At 31.6% G+C, this 19,695-nt stretch overlaps 1 protein-coding gene and 1 long non-coding RNA gene across 6 annotated transcripts; one reads left to right on the top strand and one right to left on the bottom strand.

The window, feature by feature from the left end:
• The first annotated feature begins 81 nt into the window (after positions 1–81).
• LOC107365019 (discoidin domain-containing receptor 2-like) lies at positions 82–17,637 on the top strand. 5 transcript variants are annotated; one of them, XR_001569332.3, is made up of 12 exons: positions 82–520; positions 638–892; positions 1,445–2,696; positions 2,874–3,048; positions 3,207–3,326; positions 3,435–4,633; positions 4,984–5,512; positions 5,601–5,802; positions 7,296–10,657; positions 11,755–11,981; positions 12,283–12,514; positions 16,815–17,637. XR_001569332.3 is itself a non-coding variant. In XM_089267683.1 (4 exons), exon 4 carries the CDS (start codon positions 13,509–13,511, stop codon positions 15,693–15,695), a length of 2,187 nt encoding a protein of 728 aa, XP_089123809.1. In that variant the 5' UTR covers positions 10,505–10,657; positions 11,755–11,981; positions 12,283–12,514; positions 13,410–13,508; the 3' UTR covers positions 15,696–16,786. The 5 variants fall into 5 exon arrangements, 3 of the variants coding, with proteins under 3 accessions (XP_089123809.1, XP_089123808.1, XP_089123810.1); XR_016198757.1 differs by lacking the exons at positions 82–520; positions 638–892; positions 1,445–2,696; ... (3 more) ...; positions 4,984–5,512; positions 5,601–5,802 and adding an exon at positions 12,860–16,439 and having other exon boundaries at positions 10,505–10,657; XM_089267683.1 differs by lacking the exons at positions 82–520; positions 638–892; positions 1,445–2,696; ... (4 more) ...; positions 5,601–5,802; positions 16,815–17,637 and adding an exon at positions 13,410–16,786 and having other exon boundaries at positions 10,505–10,657.
• Positions 6,866–10,048, bottom strand: LOC112539983 (uncharacterized). The gene is made up of 2 exons (XR_003084017.2): positions 9,904–10,048; positions 6,866–7,651 (listed from the first exon to the last, which is right to left on the bottom strand). It is a non-coding gene; the product is annotated as an uncharacterized LOC112539983 (long non-coding RNA).
• Positions 17,638–19,695: the final 2,058 nt, after the last annotated feature.

Genomic DNA, 19,695 nt, shown 5'->3' with positions numbered 1-19,695 from the left:
AGAAAAATTGAACGGTTTTAATCTAAAGATCTTCTGATTCAATCGTTTGGACAATTTGAAAAGACATAATTATGTTGCAGGAAAGATGAGTAAAGAGACAAAAAGGATCTTTAAAGTGTCGAGGATAATCAGTTTATCAGTTGCGATCTGGATTTTGTTAAATGATACAAATCATTTAAGCTAAAGAATGTTAACCGCTAAATTAACTAACCAATGAATGTTGACAAATGAGATCACATGTTGGCGCCATTGCCTAAAATTGTCGAGACAATAAAGATGTGTTAACTGGTTTCTTCCAACAAACTAATTTGCCTTGTTTTTCCCATGTTATTTGTCTTGTTTTTGTCTTGTTTTATTAATCATCTCTTAAATCTGATTCATCCATTAATCGTTTATCAAAATGGTTAGTTATTAAGTTCAAATTAGTTAATTTGATGTCCCATTACCAATGAATGGAATCCAGCAAGAACGGATCAATAAAATTCCATGTCATGCATTATTATCTAAAGACACGAATTTGGTAAGTTTAACAGCCTTTTTTCCCTTATTTACTGTGTGTAAATGACGAAACTGAACGATGATGAATTTAATGATATTGACCTTACCTTTCTTTTTTATCTTACTCTTTTTTTTACAGCTGCTTTAATGTTTCAAAATTCATCATTTTCATCGTGAGTTATGGATGGGCTTTTAAATGGAAAGAGGACAAGATTGCGTTGGCCGGTGTTTTTGAGGAAAAATGAACTGGTTACTTGAATGGCCATAAATTACCTTGTTAAAAGTGTAAAAAAGGGTTAGCCCACCATGAAATTTTTTGATTTACTTGAACAAGATGCTCTCTCATCAGCCTGATAATTGCTCTTTTGGTTTCAATATGATTGGTTTAAAGGGGGTAATTTCCAAATCATAAAAACCATTTGATGACTGTGATTATGGCTAGTCTTACATCTTTATTAAGTTTTCATTTATCTGGAATCATCAACACAAGATTTACAGATTCATGTCAACTTCTGATTTTCTGATTCTCTTTTCTTCCCTCTAAATACACGATTATTTTGCTCCATCGATACAATCATTTTACAATCATCTTTATGAATCCATACAAGTCAAAATTGATAAAAATTTTGCTTGTTAACTAGTTCAAGGATCTGTTTATAAGCAAAGTTTGAAACGCATAAACTTTCATCTAGCTAATATTTCAATCTTAGATTAGATCCTGGATAAATTTATTGACATTATGAGGCTATTAGTAAATTGCAGTGGGCAATTTGCTAGCAATTTTCTCAACTTAGGGCCAAAGTTATGATAGACAATGATTGTAGAGGGAAAGAACGCGCTCAAGAGGTATTCCTTCAACTTTCCAGTTTGGTTCATAATAACCAAATAAATCGTCGCACTTCTTTTTAATAGTTTTAAAACTAACATCAACATTTTCTTTAAACAGAGTGCTGCTTCATCTACTTGGAAATTAATTTGTTTGGATTGGACTTAAAAAAACATTGGCATGGTTGATTGCCTTTGGGCACATCATCAGAGAAATTATTAAATGACAGTGATTTCTTTAGGTTGTTGATAAGATGAGCAAACTAACCATGGTGATCTTGTTAAAAGAAAAGAATGATAGCCAAAGGAATAAGTCAGGAGAATCTCAAATTGGAAAAGGCAATAAGTGCAAGGAGAAGAAAGCAAAAAAAACAACAAATCAACACAAAAAAAGCTGCGATGATAAGAAAAACATTTTCATTGGTGTTTATAATTGTTGGTGTCCAGCGAAAGGAAAAAAAGCATACACGGATTACACATTTAACAGCTTTAAGTTACAACATGGTCGATGAAATTATTTTGTTGTAACAAAAATTACATCCCCAAAAAGTATTCTGATGACGGTGATTGCTGCTGACGATAAAAGATAATGATGATGGCCATGATGGCCATGATGATGATAATGATGATTTGAGATCAGAGAAGGCGAATGTTAGAGTAAATTGAAAAGTGAAAACAAGCCCAATTTAAAACAATTTTCAACCTTGCTCTTCCTCCTCACTCAATAACTTTCAGCCTATTCATTTTGTTTGCTTTTTTTCTTGAGAGAGCGATTGATAGGATGGATTGTTTGTTTACATCCATGATGAAAAGAGAATAAAAGGATGAGAGAAAATTGTGTGAGCCATCATCTCAAGTTGATCTCTCAGAAGGGATTTCAATTTTCTTTGTGAGAAATGATAAACAGAGAGCAGAAAAGCATATTTTCTCAGACTAAATCTTTCACAGATTGGAAAGAAGAAATGGATTTAAGTATTGGACGACAAGATTGCAGTGAAATAATTCAAAGGACATCATCAGAAATATTATCAAAAAATATACAGATAGACTCAAAAGCTCTTTCTCTCACTCACACACATGGTAAAGAAAGGAATGGAAATAGAATGGAAAATGTTGATTGGAAAGAAAAGGAGAAAAAGAAAGGTGGAAGGATGAAGTTAATATCTCTTGTTCATGGCTTGATCAGTTCATCACAATAGCAATAAGATGGTGAAAGAAGTGATGAGGATGAAAGCAAAAGAGGAGCGATTTTTGCTTTTAACAAAAAAACTGTTGACTCGTCTTACATGAAACAACAAAAAACCACAGTAACACCAAGGATCAACAATAAAAGCCCCATAACATCAACAGAATCATCAGCTAGCAACGTAAATGTGAGCTTTTTTATATTCTTTTATTTCATTTTTCCTCCTCTTTCTTATTCCTCCCTCTCATCATCATCCTCATCTTTTCTTTTTTTAATGTCTTTGTTTGTCTACGAGCAAAGTTACCTTTTCATTTTCTTTTATCTGTTATTTTTCTTGATTCTTTCTTTTTTCTTCCCTTTTCAGATTTTCTCGGTGATTTTTTTCTCGCTCTTTGTTCCTCAAACTTTATTACTAAAGAATTAAGTTTTCAATGTATGAAAAGGAAGGAAAAAAAGGATTCAAAGATTGAATAGATTATCATCCCATGAACAAGTTACTTACGGTAACTGATTATTCTGGTTAATATACAATTTTTCAGGTAGCTACTCTTGATCTATTAACTGGTAATAATCAATTAAATCCTTCACCAAGAGTTACAATTTAGCTGTTTATAATTAAATTAGCTAAAATGTTTCCTCGTCATAACCGGCTTTGATAGTCTTTTTTTTATCAATAAACTCAATCATTGTTATTCAGGGATTCATTCGTAATAGGAAATTGTAAAGATGATGATGAATTCATTATTTGCTTTTGATATTTTACCCTTTTCAATTAAACAAACTCTACCTAAATCAACAGTAAATGTTGCTATAAATGGTGAGTTGCTAAGGATTTTTTTTCATTGAAACTTTTTTAATTGATAAACCTAAATAATGATATTAAATTTGTTTTATTTCCTTGTCTATTTCCTGTTATAATCAATAGTAATTCCTGTTGCCACAGAATATAATTATTTATATAAAAAAACGCAAGATCTGAACGTGATTCCGGAGTTAAATGGATAATTGAGTCAAATGAAATCTTGGCTGTTCCCTGCTTGAATCTGGAAATAATCAAAAGTTGAAATTCTGAAAGCTCACATGATGAATTATGTATTCGCTTTGGTTTTGAATTTTACACTATTTTTTTCTCAATGGCCAGTCTTATTGGACTGTTTATTATGCTGTTACATGAATATTACTGATTTGATATCCAACAAGTAATGAAAGGCTAAACAATTTATTTTCCAATCAAGGAATATGCATTTGGATGAACACGAAAAAGCCCAGTGAAAAGGTCATCTTCAATTAATGGGAGCTTCTCAAGATATTCAACAGAAACCAAGCAGCCACAATTGTCCAATGAACCTTAAAGGCAAGATAACTGTAAACAAGATGAGAGAGTTGACCTTAACTGTTGACTGGCAATAATGCAGCCAGAGAGAGGTTTTAGCTGATGTCATATTAAATTATGGTCTCAATTTGTATTCAATTAAGTTACGCTTTTGGTTCTGGTCAACCAAAGTTACCAGGGAAACATTATCAAGAGTAACAGTGTCCAATGATGATGAGTTTACTAATGTGAAATTGACCACATTTTTTTTCACTCACAGTTTAACGTGTGCATACATCTTAACAACTCTAAGACCTCACGTGAAGTTAATTTAAGGATGCTCATTTCACGTTAAGTTTCATTGAGTCTTTGTAGTGGATAAGAGGACTAAAGATGCAAAGTGAAAGGGGCAATTGGAGTGTCTTCGGTCAAGGGTGAATAGTTCATTTGATATGCTCTATGAAACAACAAGGAAAAAATTGGAGGCCAAAAAAGAAGGAGGAGATGCTGATAATTCTTCTTGTCATGGAGAAAATGAAGTCTGATGATGAAGAAGAAAACAAAAAAAAACATTGGACAATGAATAGAAGATTATTAAGACTCTCTTGTAAGTGTTTGGAGAGGTTAAAAGAGCAAAAGAGATATGTTGAAGAGAAGGAAAAAAGTAGAAGGAGAAGAAGAAGAAAAGGCTGATGGTAAAAGCAAAAAAGGAACCCAAAAAAGAAAAGGCGAAACTTCATTTGTTTCTTATTACCAGACGATTAATCAAAAGGCGATAATAAAATTGGTAAGCTGAACAAGCTCATTGAAAGGTTGGTAAAGGAGAGGTTTGTTGAAAAACCAGGAAAGTATGGCGAAAGAGGATGAAAAGAAAGTAAGATGAGTAGAGAGGTGTGAATGTGACTGGACGGGTAAGAGGAGAAGCAGTCAAAGTTAGTTCTAATCATTCAGGGTAACATGGAACCATCAATCGTCCTTTATACCAATTTGTTTTTTTTTCTTCGTTCTTGTGATCAACAAAAACCAATAGCAACGTCAACTTTTCATCCTCATTTACAGTCCATTCTCTTGGTTAACCAACAAAATTCCTTCAACTCTCAATTTACCTTTTTTTTTATTTCATTCATTTTCATTTTCTCTTTGTTTTCTTTTGCTTTTTTAGACAGCAATCAAGCGTTCCTTTGAATTGTCAGCTTCTATGGACAGGAAATGGAAATGAGATTTTACCATGAAAAATATCAATCATTTAAAGATGGTGAAATGGAAGAAAGATAAAAGAGAAGCGTCTAAAGGAATGGGAAAAAAAGTTATCAACAATGAAACTGTTTCATGTTTCATGTTCCATATCATTGAGATACTTGTTAATTTTGCGGTAAATGCAAGTGTATTTGAGTGAATATTATACACTGGAAGAGACATTGAAAAGACTGAACACTTTATTGAAATAATAGCAACAGCAGCAGTAGCTACAATAACTACAGTAACATGGTGATGATGATGGATTCAAGACAAAGAGTATATTTTAAACTGCACAAGATGATGATGAGAAAAAAAGGAAAAGTGAAGACAAAATTTGGATAAAATTTGAATTTGAAGGCAATGCACACAAAATGAGGTTCAACAGTATATCGCATAAATCATCTTGGAAGCTGAAAAAGTAACCAAATTATTACAATGAAGGATAAAATCTGGTAAAAAATGTGAATATATTAATATATGAAACTTTTCGAGTGTTTTTCAATCAATCTTACCAATCTTGTTTTTATCTTCTTATAACAGGTACATTTGTAGTGGCAATTTCAAGCAATGTTTTTATCAATCCAATAGTGCTTTTTAATGGCTCCAGATTTGGTTTCATAGCAATCAATACTTATCGGAATCTGGATAAAACAACATGGGCACCATGGGAAATATGGAATAAAGAAAGACAATTGAAGTTTCCCATTTGAATTGAATCATTTTTTTCTCAAGGAAAAAAAAGGTTAATTTATTTTCTTTCAATTCAATATCAATAATTAAAAAAGTTGTAGCTTTAGAAGATTCAACCATTAATCACCCAAAAGTTGAATTGAATGGCAGATAACTTTTTTTCTTATCTGAATTCATGTTTCGATTGCTCTTCAATTAATCAAAATTATTGAGTAAATTACTTTGCCTCCCACTGCTATTGTAAATGCTTGAAAAACATGAAAATGGATTGTTATTTCTTTTCCTTGCTCTTCCTTCAGTTATCCTTTTTATTATTTATTTTTTGCATCTTCTTGTTGCTATTATTATCATTTTTATCATTATTATTACAATATTTGATAACAAATGAAACATTTTTGCAGATAATCTGTGAAAAAAAAGTTTAGATTCTTACATGGTTCAATTGTAATTGAGTAAAAAGTCTCTAAATTTTCTTGATATTTTCCTCTCTATTCTTATCTAGAAACATTCTTATTCAACCCTCTTTTTCATTCATCCTTCATGTTGATCATTTTTCCTCATCTTTTCCTCCCTCCAAGTTTTTTTTCTTCATGCCCATCATCAAGCAATACTTACAAAAACGAGGAAACAAATTGAATACAAAATTTTTTAATAAATCATCAGTCCAGTTATTTGATTCGTATATTGCTATATTCAATGTCTAATCTGCCCAGAAACTATTCAGTTTTGCCTTACCATTCTCATTACCATTATCATCATCACTTGAAAATCCTTTTTTTATTCCTATTTTCATTCTTCCTCTTTTCTGTTCACTTTTTCATGGAGAGATATTTTTCCGCTCAATATCAGTGAACTAACAAAAGGGTGAAAAAAAGCTATCCTAATAGAACCAAATTTCTTACCCTTTTCTTTCATTTTCACTATTTCCTTACCACCAACAAAGCTCATCCATTGATCATATTTTTACATGTTATGAACATGTTTAGTAATGAAGGTTTTTAACCAGTGTAAGAAATGAATTTGAGAAAGGGTAAAAATAGAGCCAAGAGTGGGACAAAAGTAGTGAAATGTAAAGAGGGAGGGTAAGCAACGGTTAAATTACAGAGAGAGTGTGATTTACAATGGATGTCTTTCCGGGAGGAATAAATTTTAATTTGTTCACCCAAAATTCTTGAAATTACTTTTCCTGTTCTTTGCAAAAATCTTTAACCGATCCAATACAATTTGTTGTAATATTAACTCTATGAAGATTAAAATAAAGATGATGATAGTTTACACGATTGTAGGTTGAGATGGGCTGTGTAGGCGTTTTGTTCATGGTGGCACATAGAGAGAGAGAAGAAGGAGGAAGATAAAAGATGAGAAGAAAGGTATTTCTGGAGAACAGAAATGTATCTTGAGTTTTCAATTTTGCAAATGAATAATCTTCTTTTACTGTGATATCATCAAAAGATTAATTGTGATGAGGAGAAGAAAAGGGATGAAAATGATACTTTTCTATTAATACTAATGGTGATAATAAATTATTTTGTTTTTCCTTTACAGTGTTGACCTGGATACCGAGATGACCAACTTGGATGTAGACGTAAAGGACGAGATATGCAAAGTGAAACTTTTGAGCAAATATTTAAAGAGGATGTGGTTCGTGTGTTTGGGTCGGGTTCCTGTTTGAAGAACAGAAGAAGTACCTTCTTTTTTCATCATCGCCATCATGTTCATCTTTTTATTGTTGATGGCACACGAGTTGACGAGATGACTGTTGACTTTACTTCCTTTCCATATAAATTGAAGATGAAACGCATGTCATCTTAATAGGCACTGGAAGAGGCGAGCCAAAGTAAAGATCAAGACCAAACCCTCCAAACGCACTTAGGCTGATGACATGGAATCTCCTTTTGCTTCTATCAAAATGACAAAAAATCAACAAGATTATTGTTATTTGTAGCAAAAACACACACACACATATTGAGGGAAAGACAGACAGTAAAGCGACCATTGGAGGAAAAATTACATGAAAATGCGTTACTGGAAAAAAGTGAAACTACTGATGGAAAAGACGAAACTAAAATTGATGTAAAGAAGGGCAAAAAAAGACCAAATTGAATGGATTCCTTTAGGCAGGTTGCTGTTTGAGTTTCTTAATATATTGACTCATTGACAAGCAAAGTCATAGAGTAAAATATATTATTATTTTATTATTATTATCATTATTATTACTATTTGACTTTGACTGTTTAATATATAACGATAAAATTATATCTGAAAGGTACCCGTTGTAGGAGATGTATATTTACCATGGGGATTCAATGTCCGTTGTTGATTTAAGTTTTTACCCCATGAGTTGAGCTTAAATTTATGTAGCTTAAACTACTCAAGGATCAATTGTTGATCACTGGTTTGATAGTTACAATTAAGGAGACAGAGAGAAAGAGATGGAAAGAGAAACAGAAAGTTGATGATGGGGTCTGATCTTTATACATTTTTTATTCAGTCACTTGCCATTGATGAGGATAAAAATAATAGTAATAATAATGTTGATAGTAATAACAGTAATAAGAGGAACCCGTAGGCACTTCTTTGTCCTCATCTTTTCACCAGTCTCACCATCACCATCAACATCAGTGATCTACTTCATTTTGGCGAAAACCTTATTTTTGTTTTATTATTATAATCTTTACAATGTTGTTGTTTTTACTCCATCTTCATCTTTATTGTCATCTTCACCATTCATTTTCTTGCCTTGTTATGTTAATACTTGTTTCTCTTGGGAGAAATGATGAAGATGAAAAGTCCTTTTCCTCTCTCTCTTTAATCTATTATTTGAGAGCCAAAATACAAGCAAAAAGGATGGTAAAGTGAAAAATATTAATTCATCAAAAATTGATGAAAGGATTTTTACCTTTTCTATTTCTTTGCCTTTTTCATCATTCCCATCTTCCTCGTCATCATCTCTCTCTCTCTCTCAAAACATCTCTCATTCCTGATCTTTTACCCATGAGACTTGATCTTAAGCTTGTAAGTTGAATTGATGAAGAAAAAAATGGAGATAAAAAAACTCATTTCTTTGCATGCAGGAGCTGATTTTAAAAATTTTGTTTTCCAAGTTATATCAAGTTCCAAAGCAGCATCAGTTCTCTTCATCATCTTTCTCCTGAATCTTGATAACTATTCCAGTTAAACTTAAATGAAGCATTATACGTTTTAGAGACTAACAAAGCCGATTTATATTGTATTTCGATGCCTTTTTAAGAAGAAACTCATCATTTTCTTGCTCCTTTTTCCATCTTCTTACATCGCCTTCATCATCTTACTTTAAATTTTTCTTTGTCTCTCTTCTCTTCAATTCTTGGTCCAATTATTTTTACTGAAAACTCTGACTGAACACACTTTTTTGATAATATGCTACCGATGATAATAATAATGATGCTGATGATGATTATTATTTCTTTTCCTTCTCTTTCTTCATCTTATCTTTATCATCATTTTGTTTGTTTACAGTTCTCATTTAATTCAATAACATGATTCAATTTATAATATAATCATTTTGAATTTAGTTTGTTTGTAAACTTTATTTAACAAGGATTAACCTTGGATTTGAAAAGGGAACATGTTTTTGAAAAATGATATCAGGGTAAAAATGACGATCAACATGGAAAGATGAAGGAAAGAAGAGGATTCCAAAAAAAGGTGATTAGAATGGTGATTATGAACTGAAATGTGAAACTTATGATATAATATGTATGTTTATGTGTAACAACAGCAAAATCATAAATGAACAGCAAAAATGATTAATAATTAAATGTTAAGCTCAGGAGTTTTTTTTTCACTTGAAAGGCACACACATTTGATGATGAAGATGGAAAAGGTAAATTTGCAGATCAACTGATGATGATGATGAGACTGAAAATGATTAACATGGAATGAAAATGAATTGTTACTGACGATGATTAATAATTCAAGATGATAAACAGGGTAAAAGTGGAAAATATATATTCTTTACATTCTAATTAATCATTAATTTTGAATGATTTTTACTCTGTTGCCTGTTAAAGGTTATGAAAAGATGAGCATAAAGAACTGAAAATTGATTCTTGTAATAATCATTGAAATGTTAATTTAGTTGCGAATTAAATTAAAAGTGCAACAAACTTACCAGAATTCATTAAAGTAGAGTTTTTACATAGAGTTAAAGTCAGGTTTTAACCCTCTCATGTAACGTAATTGAACAAAAATTGAATCAAATGTTTATGAATTTAATAACAATTACAAACAATATTCGGCTGATCATTAGTGAAAGTAATTATAATTATCATACGTATAACTGGGAAATCAACTGGAATCAGAAAACATTAGATAATTAAAGTGACAATTGAAAGAAGAGAAGAAGAGGAAGAAAAAGCACAAACTTCGAGTCAATTTATTATTAACTGTTGATCCTGTTGGGAATTTATAATCACAATGTTTCTTGTAGCACTTGGTAAAAGAAAGCTTAAGCTTACAGACAATGATGAAAATGGCGATGATTATGAGCATAATGATGAGTCAACAAATGATTTTCAGTTTTTTTTATATTATTTTATCTTTAAACATAAAAATAATGGCGAATCCATCAACATTTTGACAAGACTTAAAATGGCTGCTAATGAATCTTGAACAAATTTTGACCTCTTATCAATTTTCTGGTACTTTCTAATCATTCTGATTGGTTAACCAATTTTTCAACTTTTATTTTCTTTAATAAACGTTCAATTGGCAGACAGACTTGAAGACAGACTTAACCAGTTGTCTAGAGACAGACTGGCGACTTTAAGGCGAGAAAAAGGTTCTCATTGTCTAATTTTTTTACTTCTGTCTTGGCTTCTTTATTTAATGCAACAAATTGCTATAAAATTGGACCATTATATTGGGTAAGTGGATATTTTTTTACTTTTATTTTACAATTAAGTAGCTATTCAAGTGATTGAAGTGTTGTATAACAAAAGTAGATTTACTGATTAAGTTGATTGGATTAGGGAAATGCTGCAGATTTTATTAGCCTATTTTATATTCAATAATTGTTACTCTTTTTTTAAAGACGGCAACACATTACACTTCAAGTACTTGCTGTCTGTGTTGGAGGAAAGTTTAGTTTTGTATTAGTATTGGATTGATTTAAAGAGTAGTTTCTGTTACATGTATCATTATAATACAGTTTGATACAATTAGCTGATCCTTTTGTTGTTTAATCAAGCTTGATTATATCACAAGATAAAATGATTTTGATGAGAAAAATTTTGACAGTAACCGTATTTTGTTTGATATTATTATTAATGTAAGTGTGTTAACCATTGAAAAAATATATTCACTGAATCTAGGGTCTGTCAATAGGAACTACAAAGTGTCATTGATGCTGTTTAACCGCTAATTCAAATACCTTTTCTCATCAGCCTACTTCTCATCCTTCCTCACCATCCTTATCATCCTCATTTGTGCATCCCTTTCCCTTTTGTCTTCAAACTTCAACTTCTCTCAGAGCCCCTCAATCCTGTCCAATGTGTATTTTTCACCATCCCCAGAGTCATCCATATATACTTGAAAAACCTCGCATCGGATAAACTCAAGTACATCTATTTTTCTTCCCATTTTTTTGTTATTCTCCACTTTTTTCTCTTCTCATCGTCTCTCTCACTTTTTCATCATTTCCATCTCCATCTCTTTTCACTTTCTCTCTGTAATGTTACAACATTTTCCCATCAATCTACAGATCTGACATGATATTTTAGTTTGAGTGGTAACTCTCTTTTTCTCTCTCTCTGTATTGTCTGATTGTATTGAATATGTTATATGACATATTACTTTGATACATATGAATGTATCCACATTGACATTCAAGTTTACAGTTGGGACAAGTTACCACTGTCAACTTACCATGATGAACCTTCAATCAACTGATTGCTGTTAGAATTGATATTACAGTTGTTATTGTTGTTTTCGACCAATAATTCATTTTTCTGTGTTTTTTCAGAGAAGCAAACGAGAAACACTCTACATGGAGATTGAAATAAGGAGATGGTGAAAGAAGTGATGGATTCTCAAGATAGTCTCGAGATCAGATAAAGATTGACTAATAAAAAACTCGCTTTCCTCAATATTTGGCTCTGTGGAAGTTTCCCCAAGAACGAAAAGACAAAGTTATCATCACCTATTCACCTACTTTTTTTCACCACAACTGGAAAAGTAATTCTGAGTAAGGTAAGGCATGGTTTTTGTCAATTAAAATTGAAAAAGCTCAATCCAAGACGAAATGTATTAATGAGCCAGAAAATGTGAATGACAAAAATTCCAATGACCGATATTTTTGATATAATTCCTAAAATCTCTATTTCATTATTCTTAGATGGTCAATCCGAAGAATTACAATTATACACTTTTTCTGTCTATTGATTATCCAAGCTTTTTTTCTAAAAAAGAAAAAAGCTTCAAGAAAAATGACTTATTCATGTTTTGATACAGAAAATTAACGAAATTCATGTCTATTCTTCTTTCCAAACAGAGTTTATAACCTTATTTGAAGGTCATCACACCAATTTGGATTGATACTTGATCTTGATTGCTCAATCACTTGTGAAAAAGATGGTTAAGTTGATAAACTGATTGGTCAAGCACTGGAAAGAACAAAAAAGATAAAGGATTAATTCTGAGCAGATATAAAAGCTAAAAGTGAAAAGACTAAAGATGGTGGAAAACATGAAACATTAAGTGATTAAAAGATAATCGCAATCAAGGTAAGATTCACTTACTTTAATCAATTAATACTTTGATAATGTTACTACAATCAACCCGTGGACTTAATTAAAGGCAATTATCAAAGCTAAAAAATTAGATTTATTAAGCAAATCACCAGAAAAGCCATTGATAACAGTAGGAGTTTAAACCAAGCAATAAAATGGAAGCTACAATTATTTCTTCATCAATTTCATGTCATTTTTTTCTTGCATATTAAAACTTGAACAATCTTCCTTCTCTCTCTCTTCCTATATTGATTCTTTTTCTTCTCTTTCGTCTCTTTCTTTTCTTCTCATCTTCCTCTTTCTTTTTACCTTTCTCTCAACTGTCATTGCTCCTATTAGATTACGCTCTCACCAATAGATGGAGATAGCATTAGGACTCTCTCTTTCTCTCTCAAAGTGAGGAGGTAAATGACTGAGAAGAGAAAAAGTTAGTTGTTGCTCAGCATTTGAAGGCAACTTGAGTTCAACTTTTGGATAATACATTTAATATTAGTTACCAACAACATGATCTACTTTGTGCTCAATCAACTTGGCTTTTTCTACTTGTATTACTCTTCTAATTTCGCTTTGTTTTCTTCTTATCCTCATTGAATATCATCTTCTACTTGTTTATTAATGATTCAATGTTTCTTTTACTTATTGCTTCACTTCTTCCACCGTTTCTCTAATTGCAAGAATCTTCTCTTTTTTCTGCCTCTGTAACGATACCAGTTTCTTCAATGTGTTCTGTTTTCTGTTGAATAATATGTTTTCACTTTATTGTTTCACGTGTGATGATTGCCAAAGATTATTGTGATAGCTTTTTAAGAAGCTATTTCTCCTTGATAAGCTACCTGGTCTGACTTTGGCTTTATGTGTATAATCATCTTTTTTTCTTTTCTGGTTTAAGTGTTCATCTTGTTCATCTTTATCTATCTGTTTTGTACTTTTTTTTGAGACTACCAATTACCATCTTTACACATCAAGTTGATAAAATTTAGATGTAATCATGATCATGATCAATCTTTTGATTACCATTTGGATACTTTTGATACCAACCTGTTTATCAAATCATCAATATCCTTTCAATCAATTTGAAGATGAAAGCTCTACACCTAACAGTAGATTTGGAAGTAGACCTTTCAAATCTACTCAGGGCAGATTTCTTGACAGAGCTCAATCCTCGCCACTAGCTTCATCTCCTATTAAAAGTGACCATTATCAAAGATGGAAACCTAAAAGTTACATTTGCAATAAATCTATGCCACTTGGCATGCAATCGGGTGCCATAAAAAATGAACAGTTATCTGCATCATCAACATATAACGATCAATCAGTTGGACCAAAATTTGCTCGATTCAATAGAGATGAATCAGGAGGTGCTTGGTGTCCTCAACCACAAGTTAATCAAGAAAATTCTGGTTCAGAGTGGATACAAGTTAATTTAACTGATAGATATGTGATTACCACTGTTGCCACTCAAGGACGGTTTGGCAATGGGAATGGTCGTGAATATTTGGAAGAATATTTTATCGAATATTCTCGTGATTTTGGTTCCACATGGACCAAATGGAGAAACAGTAAAGGACAGACTCATTTAAAGGGAAACAACGATACTTATTCTAATGTTACCAGCATTCTGGATTTACCAATTGTTGGTGCAAACATGATTCGGATATTTCCCTTTGCTAAACACTTACGTACTGTTTGCCTTAGATTTGAACTTTATGGTTGTCCATATAAGGATGGACCACTATCCTACTCAATGCCTGACGGTGCCTTCGGTGGTCGTTATGGCGATCTAATTGATGATAGCTATGATGGAACTCGTGATAAACGTAAATATCTTTCTGGTGGATTGGGTCAGTTGGTTGACGGAATCAAAGCCCATGAAGATTATAAAGTAAACTCTGGTTATGAGTGGATTGGCTGGGAAGCTGGCAATGAAACTGTTGAAATTATCTTTGAATTTGGCGAACTTCGTAATTTTAGTTCCGTCATGTTATATACTCATAACCTTTTCAATAAGCATATCGAAGTTTTCAGCTCAGCTAGAATTTACTTTAGTTTTGATGGAATTCGCTGGTCAAAAAGTCCGCTAGTTATGGAATATCAACCTGACCATATAACAGAATCACCAAGAGACGTTATAATCAACCTTAACAACAAAGTTTCTAAGTTTATCAAGTTTTCTTTGAAATTTGCCTCTAAACTTTTATTGATAAGTGAGGTTAAATTTAATTCATTCCCAGTTTCTGGTGACTATAATCAACTTATGGATGATTTGGAAAGCCTTGAGGTGATCCAAGATTCAGTTGAACCAATTAATCACAGTGGACCTTCAATTGGTAGCATTTTACTTATTGTTTTCTCCATAATTGTGTTCATTATCTGTGCCATTGGTATCATCTTTTTGGTTCGACGGTATATCGCTGACCGTTCAAAGACAGACCACTTCCTCTCTATTGGGACCAATTATCTTGATTCACTTGATCCATGCAAAGGTGCAACCACGCCTGTTTATTGTGATCCAGATGAAATTAATAACTATCATAACTCCCGTGGAGGAAGTCATAATCATCACCATCATCAGCTTACTCATCTTCAACAGCAACAATTGCGATATGATCATGAATATGCTGTACCCGACATTTGTAATTACCAGAGTGGAAATGTTGGTGTTAAAACAAAACATTTAATAACAAACCCTCTTTCAAATATTGATAAGTTTGAGAAAGAAAAAAATTATGTAAATTACATTAAACATAATAATGTGGTCAGTGATAACAATAGTGATTACAATGATATTAAACCATTGGCTGATAAAAGTGATCATGAGCCTACGTTAATTAAGGTCAACAGTGGAACATTAATTAATGGTTTAAACACAAATATTAACAATGTTGGTGGACCAAATGTTGACGATGATGATGATGATCACCGTCAACATGCTGTTAATCCACTGATTGATAATCATATGTTTTTGCTCAAAAGTAATCATCATCATCTTATATCATCATCACCCAATAACTTAACATCAACAGACTCGACAAATTCATCATCTTCATCACCTAAATATGGGACAATAACCACAGCAAAGCAGCGTTTTTTGACATCAGATGTAAATAAACAACGCCAAGGCTACAGAGCTGTTGCAGTATCATCATCAACTGGACGACGGATCGATCGACGTTGAACCATCAATCGACAACTCAGGCGATAATGTATCACGATTAATTTATGACTAAAAAGAGACCCATTCAAGAATGATCAAGTCAGTGGACTGGAAGTGGAAATGACAATCTACAACCAATGATAATTTGTCCATTTAATAGTTGAATGATCAAACACAATCAAAGTCAAATGATTATTCACAATGCACTCACTCAAAGATTGAAGTATCATCATAAAGTCTCATCAAGATTCAAATTTTGATGAATATTTTAAATAAGATGAAAAACGATCAAAAGCAAGTATCGATTACTGTATTTGACTTATCTAATCAATTGGACGATTGGTTTCAAAGAGGTGATGCTCTTTCCCACTCCAACGCTGACTTTCTTGAAACATCTCTTTTTTTCATTATTTTCACTTTCTGTTTTTCATCTCTCCTTAATTTGTGTGTTTTTTTTCATTCTCTTCCCAATCTTCTTTCAACCTCGTTTATCATCCTTATCCTGGTCCCTTATTCGCCTTGTAAAATATATTGTGAATAGTGTAATAATGAAAAGTGATGATTTACTTGAGTGTTGATCGAAATTAAATTGATCTCACATGTTTTTGTAAAGAAAAAAAATCAATGTCCTTTAAAAAGGATATCATAATTTGTTCTCATAATGTGTCTTTCCTTTAATGATTTTGTGAGCTGGTCACCACTGCCAACTTCCGCCCTCTTCATGACAACAACACAACACAAAACCTTGATTACCCAACTGATCCGGTAAACGCCTTTGCCTATGTATCTTTAATCATGACCATCTCCATCATCAATTCACAAATGTTTCACTCATTTTCATCTTCATTTCTTCATTCTTTTTCTTTTCTGTAAATTTTTCTCTCTTGATTCTTGTTGAGTCAAAAAGATTTAACAACAAAGCAGTAGGAATTTGTTAGACAATATCAGAGAGATTAAGTTTAATGGTATGAAATGAAGATGAAAATGACGACTTCAAAAGGAAAGACATAAAATAATGTAAAAAAATATATAATACAACTTATATAAATTCATATTATAAGAACAGAAAAATGCTAATTAAAAGAAAATTTTTCTATTTTTTGCAAACTAAACTTATCTTATTTTTTTCACCCAAACCAGACAAACAAACACCGGAAGGTCAAGGTTGGAAGCATAAGGATCCTGTTATTAGTTGATTAACAAGTACAATAAGTTGAAACAAAAACGCTGAACGGAAAAAGATTTTCAATAGGAATTATTAATGATGAAAGGCAAAGCGATTTAAATTGTTGCATTCATTAATATTTAAACTGTTAGTTGTTTGCATTACAATTTACACCCAAGTGAAAGTTGAACACTGAATACAATATTAGGAAACGGACAACACAAATGTTATCTTATTTGAAGAGGAACACAGTTACACATCAACTTGGCAAATATTAAATGATAGGAATTGACTGGCTACAAACATCATGTTATGACAATTTATAAATTAGACAAGAATCACTGAAGCTGGGATTGATTTTATTTTACCATAGAGTAAAGTGGAAAACAGATAATTCAATTTCCATCATAACATTATAATGATAAACATGGAAGGAGTTTGTTGTTTATTATCATAATACAAAATCCAAATCAACTTATGCTTCCAACTTGCAATATAAAGCTTCTTCGAATGGTACTTGATTCATAAATCATTATGTTTACTCTATTCTTAATATCTTCTTGTTCCTCATCCCTATTTACATCTACATTTTGTGGTTCCTTTTACTTTTTGATTAAAGTAATTGATACACTGACAGCCTGAGAAGCGAAAGGAGTTTCAATATTCATTTTGAAACATTATTCACCATGAAAATGTAATTACCTTTTGACGTGTTAAATACATCAGATGTGAACATTAATCTATGAACAAGAAGAAGAAGAAGAAATTAAAAATTTCGAGTAATCATTTTTAATTTAATGCAACTATGTAGTTACATTTATTGAAATTGTGATGATTTGCTCACGGGCTTCACTTGAAAACATGATTTATGTACAAATAATGATAATTCAATAGAGCCATGTTTAAAGAGAAATTGTTTTGATTCTAATTTCATTTCTCAGCGCATTTCTCACAAGAATTTTTTCAGTTTTAATTGTAATCTTTGATTGTTACCTTCTTCATCAGCTTCCCTAACCTGCTCAACATGACTATCATATTAATGTTACTAATGGTTCATAATGATTATGGTGATCATTGTAATTTATCAAATATCATCTCTAACAATGAAGCTCAAAAACAAACACAATTATGTGTCTGTATATCAGTTAATCAGATAACGAGGCTTGATTGTTCACACTCACAAAACACATTAGCAAACAAACAAGTAACATTGTTTAAGAAGCTCGTTAACCAAACTACAGACCATTGTATTGACATAGGTTAACATTGAGAAGAGAAGAGAAGTTCCTTCATCTTCATCATCATTTTCATCTTATTTTTCTTCTTCTCCTGAAAAAGTATTTCCCTCAACACGATAAAACCATAAGATTTTTTTTGTGTCTAAGAAAAGTTAACAAATGCAATAATAACGAGAAGAGGAATGAAACAAATAACATAAACTAATTTAACTTGATTCACGGCAATTAAAGTTAATCATGATAAATCACTTAGTAGGTGAAGCCAAGAGACAAGACCAAGTGTCAAGTTCATTCGCTTGATTCACCAAGTTTTTTAGTTTTCCACATTTCTCACAATCTAACAATGAAATTTACTTTTTTTACCAACCTTTCAAAATTATTTCATTTTATCCATTAAATCTAAATATAACACCGTTTAATAGGTTCAATGTTAAGGTTCAAGCCAGTCAACTTGCTTTAATAACAGTTAAATAGTCAACAGAATCAGCATATTTTTGATTCCAAGTTGAACACATTAAAACTCATTTCCTGCATTTTGTTACATATTTTCAGTTGAACCAACATTAAGTTTTGGTTTTAAAAAAAGATGTTATGATCATTCAAAACAGGCAAATTTGATAGCTTGGTTAGTCTCCAAGTTAACCAGAATTATTTTGATCAATTCTCACTACTTTTATTACTGTGAATCAAGATCGCAGTTGTAATCAATGGCTATTGATCATAAAATGATTAACATCAAAAGTATCCATGGAGAGACTGAAAAGAAAGTCAATTATCATTATTAAATTGAGATTTTTCAAGATGAACATTAAAATGAAGATGAATGCTCATCTTCCTTCCCGGATGCCTTAACATGGTTTTCAATGTTTTCATGAAAAAAGGCGAAATATTTTTCCATCTCTTCGATCCGATTTCCTACTTTTTTCACTTATTACTGAACTCATTATAAGGACAACTTATGACCACTTGATTGTCATAAAACATCAAAGAATGGTAATAACAATATTAATAATATTGTACATAATAATAGTGATGAAGATGAAAAGTATAATAATGTGAATGACTAAAAATGAAGAGATAAAGTTGATTGAAATATAATAATAAATGAAATGTTTACGAGTGATAAAGATAAACATATAAACTTGTCTGTTTCATTTGTTAATATGATGATCAGAGAGATGATTTAAGGATGAGCGTAAGATGAAGAACAGCTATTGATGAGAATGATGGTGAAAACTCAGCCCTAAACGGATTCTGAGAACAATAAAAAAGGGAAAAACATTTCTTTTCATTCCTCCAAGTTATGGTGCAAAAGGCAGCATTTTTTTACCTTCAATAGCATTGCGTGTTCAACTCCATATAATACGTACTTTTGGGCCTTAAATTTTGTGCCCTTTAATAAAAAGGGTAACTTCATCTCACGAACCTTCATCTTTTCATCTTGATAATTCGTGCTTCAAATAAACAACAACAGCAATAATTATATAATGATATATAATAAAATGTATGAAAAGCGTACCTTTGGGTTTGTAACCACTATTGGGTTAAAATGAAAAGATATCTTCATTTGGAAAAGCAAAGAGCAAGAGTAAGATCAATTGACTTCTTCTGTACGCCT

Source organism: Tetranychus urticae, chromosome 2 (assembly GCF_039701765.1).
Source record: "Tetranychus urticae isolate SD_2017Ah chromosome 2, NJAU_TeUrti_SD_1.0, whole genome shotgun sequence".
Lineage (NCBI taxonomy): Eukaryota > Metazoa > Arthropoda > Arachnida > Trombidiformes > Tetranychidae > Tetranychus > Tetranychus urticae.
Note: the sequence above shows the minus strand (reverse complement) of the source record. Positions and strands in the feature narration are given on the sequence as shown.